General features: G+C 35.8%; 1 protein-coding gene across 1 annotated transcript; it reads left to right on the top strand.

The window, feature by feature from the left end:
- The first annotated feature begins 200 nt into the window (after window positions 1–200).
- LOC21395630 (myosin-binding protein 7) lies at window positions 201–4,124 on the top strand. The gene is made up of 4 exons (XM_010106762.2): window positions 201–667; window positions 943–2,560; window positions 3,036–3,082; window positions 3,648–4,124. Exons 2-4 carry the CDS (start codon window positions 1,163–1,165, stop codon window positions 3,748–3,750), a joined length of 1,548 nt encoding a protein of 515 aa, XP_010105064.1. The 5' UTR covers window positions 201–667; window positions 943–1,162; the 3' UTR covers window positions 3,751–4,124.
- Window positions 4,125–6,101: the final 1,977 nt, after the last annotated feature.

Genomic DNA, 6,101 nt, shown 5'->3' with positions numbered 1-6,101 from the left:
ACAACTTTAGCTGTAAAATCCGACATATTTCCCTCCAACAGATGTTACAGGTAAAACTTTTACGAAAAATGCACCACTCTCCAACCGTCTCTCTCTCTCTTTTCCTTTTTTTATTTGGCTTTTTTTTTAATTTTTCCTAAAAAATATATTTTGTCCAAAATTTCTCTCGGTTTCTTTTTCTCTCCTCTCCGTATCCTGAATTCTCTTTTCTCTCTCATCAAGCCACATTGCGAAAATCGAGAGATGGAAAAAAGAAAAAAGACACACGAAGAGCGAAGCGAGAAAAATTTTAACGAAATAATACAAAAAAATTAGAAAGAAAAGAAAATCTAGGGTTTCCAAATCCTCTCCATTCTCTCTCTATCTCTCTCTCTTCGCCTTTGATTTTCCTTCCCTCCAAACACCCGCCAAAGTTTGTTCTTCCTTTTTTTTTCCCCAGAAAAAGCAGAGGGAAAACTTTACCAGCTACGTTTTGGTTGGCCTATTGCTTGTGGTTTCTTTTTCTTTTTCAGTTTTATTTTTCCTCTTTTCTTCTTTTTTTTTTTTTCCTTCTTCTTCGGATCCTGAGTTTTTTCGGGAGAGTAGTGTTTTTCCCGGGAAAACTTCCTCTTCCAATCCCAGCTGTCGACGACCTTTTTCTTTTTCTTGTTTTTGGACCACGTTCAAGGTAAGAAAAATTTCTCTTTCATGGCTCTGTCTATTTTTAATATCTTCTCAGACAATTTTTTCTCTGAAAGATTCATCATTTTCGCTTTAGAGGACTCTTCCTGAATCAATTTTGGTGAGAAATGATTTTTCTGCGATTTTATTGTGCTTTAATTTCTTCATATGAGGGAAAATGTATCCTCTGTGTTTATTCCGCCATAAACAAGAAGTTTGTTCCTTGTTTCTTTTTCTGTTATTGCGATTAAGATTGCTAACTTTTGTTCCTTTTTTGTTTAGGAGTTTTACATGTGATTTCTTCTGAGAGGAACAATAATTGGTTGGTGGGAGTGAAGAAAGGGAGGGAAAACGTAGTATTAAGGCTTCATATTTTCTGGGAAAGAGATTTGGAGCTCCAATATAATATTTTCTTTTATGTTTTGGATTGTTAATAGTTTCCTGTGGTCAAAATTGGTGTCCTTTGATCTCGAGTTGTTTGAATTTGAATGATCATTGGTTTATGGAGTTGGAAGCGCTTCCATCTTCTAGGGATTTGGTGAAATGTTGTAACTGCAGCTGTAGTTGTTCATCAATAAGTGGTACTTCGGGATCGTGGTTTAGGTCCGTGAAGCGAAAATACGATGAGTTTGAGGATGAGAATCGGTTCTCCATTCCTGGGTTTGAGAATTTTTCGGTTGCTCGAGTTGAATTGGAGAATGAATGTGTTGCATTGCGGGAGATGGTTGGTAACCAGCAGCAAACAATACAGGATTTGTACACCGAATTGGAAGAGGAGAGAAATGCTGCCTCATCGGCCGCGAATGAGGCCATGTCTATGATACTGAGGTTGCAGAGGGAGAAGGCAGAAATCCAAATGGAGGCCCGACAATTCAAGCGCTTTGCAGAGGAGAAGATGGAGCACGACCAGCAAGAGCTTATGGCCTTAGAAGATTTGTTGTATAAGAGAGAGCAGGTGATTCAAGCGCTCACGTGTGAAGTGCAGGCATATAAGCATAGGATGCTGAGTTATGGACTCACTGAGGCAGAGGCTGAGGGCGAGAAGGGTATGTATAGCCATAACAGCATCATGTTGGACTTTGAAGCTCAGCATGAAATTCCAGCATTTGAATACCCATCTTTGAAGTGCAGTCTCAATGAGAACCAGGGCGCTTTTGAGGGCGACGATGACGATGTTGCAGATGTTGAGAAATATGCATTCGGTGAGACACCTCGTGGTAGAGATCACTTGAAGAATTTGGAGCATAGGATTTACCAGATGGAGAGATCTCCAAGCAACAGTCAACTTGATGGAGAATTTTCAGGTTCCAAAAGTATTTTAGAGAAGGTGATAGTTGGCCACTCTCCTAGGCGCTCAATGCATTCTAGGAAATATTCTAGTGATTCGCCGTCATTTAGGGCAATGGCCAGAGAAACTGGCACAGAAATCAACGGCGAATCTCCTAGGTTCAACATTAGTTTCAAGAAGACTGATTACGTTTCACAATCGGAGGAGTCCAACATGAGGAAGGTAGATAATACATCAGAAGTTGGAGATGACATGAGCGACAGGGTTTATACCATTGACTCTGTCCATAATGGGGTGCCTGACAGTGGTTATGTGGAGCTTAAAGCCGGGGTTGGGATCGGTGAGGATAACATAACCACTCCTAGAGGGCTAATGAATCAAGGTGATGTTGCGGATCCAGAAATCAAGAAGCTCTATATGAGACTTCAGGCACTTGAGGCTGACAGGGAATCAATGAGGCAGGCAATTGTTTCAATGCGAACGGATAAAGCGCAGCTTGTATTGTTGAAAGAAATAGCGCAACAGTTGTGTAAGGATATGTCACCAGAAAGACAAATTGCAGTGAGGAAGCCATCCCTTCTTGGAAGCTTTTCCTTTCTTTCAGTCTTTAAGGTAATTTATATATACAGAAATGTGGTTTATCCATTAGTTTTTATGGCCAATAATTTCATCCTCTTCAATCACTTCCTAATAAAAACGAGATAGATAGTGTATTATTACCACGTCGTTTTTTTTCATCTTTTCTTTTGAGCTCTGGAAATTTGTACTTTACGCCATTACATGATTAATTGACTATGGTTTATTTTAGTTTTCTGTATCCAGGTTTTCTTGATGCCGTAGTGGTTGCATTTATTTTTTCTATGCATATCATGAACGTTTTAAAAATACTTTTTCCACTTTGCTAGCGCTACTATTCAGCAGTCTTTTGTCAAAATGGGCCTGCTTTACTCTCTCTCTCTCTCTTTTGAAAACTTATTCCTTATTTTATTTTGATTATTTATCATCATGTTTGAATAGTACTTAAGCGGGAAACCTTTTTAATCTTTTTTCTTAACTGACTGCTTTCTCGTTGATCTTTGGTCTTCAGTGGGTCATGTCATTTGTTTTCTGGAGAAGGAAAGCTCGTCGAAGCAAGTAAGTATCTTATAAGTAGTGACACAATAGCTAGACAGTTGGCCTTTATGTTACAATTTCCATAAATAATTCATTTCGATGTTTTTTTTCCCCCCTTTCCTTGGTCTTGTTTTTCTCCCTTTACACAGGTTACATCAGTGATGTCCTTGAATATGTTAATGAACAGTGATTTAGCTCTGTAATAAAACAGTATCACGTAGTGGAGAGCAGAAAAATGCTTAAAACGGAAATGGATAACTCAGTTTGAATAGGTGACAAGTGCTTTTCCATGGAAAGTAGCAATACTGTTGGTTTTTTTTTTTTTTTTTTTTTTTTTTTTTTTTTTTTTTGTTTTTGCTAAACGAGGATATTTCAGCATTTAAAGTCGTATAGAGGATACCCTTGAGCAATTGATTAGTTATTTGTTATATATGAGTTTTTATTTTTACTTTTTCTTGGAATGGTACATGAAAATGGGTCCTTTTAATACTATTTAGCAGACATTTAGAACATCAATTGCACTTTGTCTTTGAGTAGGCATCTTATCCTTTGTTGCATTCCTGTTCTGTTCGTAATACAATTGCAGATACTTGTTTGGGATATCAGCCAATAGTGTGGGTTTGCTGATGCTTCTGGACAAGGGGCCTCGGACGAGGCATTGGAGGTGTCTTACGAGTACTCAAGTGTGAGGCGTTCGAAGCCTACGCTGAAGTACGCGATGTCGTTTGGATTCCAATCACGCTGCTGCAGATTTTTCAATTCTTTTTTCTTTTTTTCTTGGGATTGTTTGTTGCCTGAACTACGAGTGCTTTGTGCAAAAGTTCTTTGGTCTGATTGATGGGTTTGAATGAATGTATGTTGTCGCCGGTTGACCTGTAAATCATGGTTGCGGATTTAGTGGGCATGCTGTTTCCACATATAGGTTGATGGAATTCATCAACTCAAAGGTATAGATCTCCTGTACATTACGAAATTTCTTGTATGATTGAATGAATGAATTCCCTTTCAAATATGCAATGCCTATTCTTTTTCTCTTCTATCCCTCTAACTGTGTAAACGAGTAAACGACCATTTTCATTGTTGGTTGTGTATTGTCATTGGTTGACTACGACCAATTCGGTATGAGAGCAACAACGTTTGTGGCACGTTGCGTTTAACCAGTCATACATGTATTCCTATCTCTCTTTTTTTCTCTTTTTTTTATTTTTTTTTATTTTGGCTTTTTTTCCCCTTAAAATATCCCTGTAAGCATGCAGTCCTATTTTTGGCCTTTTTTTTTTTAATGAATATTCCTATTTTTGGGCTTGAAACATGACAAATCATCACATAACCTCATCATTCGTATCGTATCTTCCGCTAATAGATATTCGGAAGGATTCAGGAAGTACTTGTACCACAACCTCAGACCTCTATTTGGCGCTTTCTGTATGAACAGAAGAATGTATTGTACCTCTTTTATCTGAATTTTTTTTTTAAAAAAATGTTCGAAACCTGCCAAACTATGGAGGAGTTAAGAAACTTCTGAGTTTCTGGCGTTATTCCAAGGACGTAGGAGATTAGAGAAGAAATTTTCATTCACTAAACAGATAAATAAAAGAGAAGAAACATTCGACAAGTTTTGGATAAAAGAGCATTGTTACAGTGTCACTAGACAAAAGAGTAAAGAAAAAAAAATAAGTCGGACACTGTTCCATTATGTGCAACTATTACCATCAAGTATATAGTGGTTTTTATCGGTATTGTCATATTAAATTTTGTAAAAAAGCGGCAGGATTTGGATTTGTTGACACTAGACATCATCTTCATCTTGATGAGTTGCAATAAGGAACACACCAATGCATCACCTACTTTAATAGACATTATTTTATATTGTGTTATAAAATAATGAGTTTCAAAATAGGTGATGCATTGGTGTTAGGGTGAACTGTTCATCCCTTATGAGAAAGGTATATAGTTTGTCATAATTTTGTGTAAGTCTTGTTTGCGATAAAAAAAATGAATCACAAATGGACCTTAAAAAAAATGAAAGGAGAAAATAAAATCTCGTGCTGACCCAACTTTATGCTGGCCAAAAATAAATAAATAAATAAAAGTAAAATATAAAAAAAAGGGAGAGAAAGAACCACGTTTTAAAACGTGAAGTTAAAACGTGAAGTAATGGTAAAAAGGGCAGAACGTGACAAAATGGGTGCAGAACGTGACAAAAAAATGGGTACGAAACGTGATAAAAAATGAGTGCAGAAAGTGAAGTAGTGGGTAAAAAAACTGTTACAGAATACTCTTATATAAAGAAAGAAGCGAGAGAGCTTCTCAACAAAAAAAAAAAGACTTGGTGCGTGTATATAGAAGAGAAAAAAAACCGTGTGTGCAGTGAAGTATGTGCAGAAAAGTGAAAGGAAGAAAGAAATATATATATATATATTTATATATATATATAGAAAGGCGCAGAAGGCTGCAGAGAAACGTGAGAAAAGAAAGAAAGGTGCAGGTGTGTGGAAACGTGAGAAGAAAAAAAAATCAAAAAGTGTGTGTGTGCGAGTGATAAACAAGAAGGTAAATACACATTTTGGTGTTCTTTTACACTAATAATTTTAATTTTTTAGTTACAGTACATTTAAATTAAGTCTTATATATATTTTAAAATGTGTGATTGTAATTTATTTCTTGACACTCTTTACGAAGATAAGTCTTATATACACCTTACGATGTGAGATTTTTTTATTTGTAGCTCTTAATAAATTCCTAATGCACTTATGGTGTGTAGTTTCTCGTTCTTATCATGATCCTATGATTATCACTAAGACTTGAATTTTTTTTTAGAGATCTATATAAGTTAAATGTGATTTTAAAAAATCAAAGATTAAAAGTTTCTCAAATTATTTATTACGATTGTTTTGAGTGTAATTCAAGTGGCAAATTCATATGAATTACACTTTAAAAATTAACATATGAAAAATTATGTGCATATAATTTATATGCAAATATTTATATAAATCACACTGTACCAATCAAAGAAAGAAAATTAAAAAAAAAATTGAGA

This window comes from Morus notabilis, unplaced genomic scaffold, assembly GCF_000414095.1.
Source record: "Morus notabilis unplaced genomic scaffold, ASM41409v2 Scaffold446, whole genome shotgun sequence".
Classification (NCBI taxonomy): domain Eukaryota; kingdom Viridiplantae; phylum Streptophyta; class Magnoliopsida; order Rosales; family Moraceae; genus Morus; species Morus notabilis.
The sequence above is the reverse complement of the archived record's forward strand: the minus strand, read 5'-3'. Positions and strand labels throughout refer to the sequence as shown.

Bases quoted from the DNA above. Each gene is read 5' to 3' on its own strand.
- LOC21395630 (XM_010106762.2), top strand. From the start codon at position 1,163: ATGGAGTTGGAAGCGCTTCCATCTTCTAGGGATTTGGTGAAATGTTGT. The intron at 2,561-3,035 runs GTAATTTATATA...TTTGGTCTTCAG, and splicing joins CCTTTCTTTCAGTCTTTAAG to TGGGTCATGTCATTTGTTTT. The intron at 3,083-3,647 runs GTAAGTATCTTA...ATACAATTGCAG, and splicing joins AGGAAAGCTCGTCGAAGCAA to ATACTTGTTTGGGATATCAG.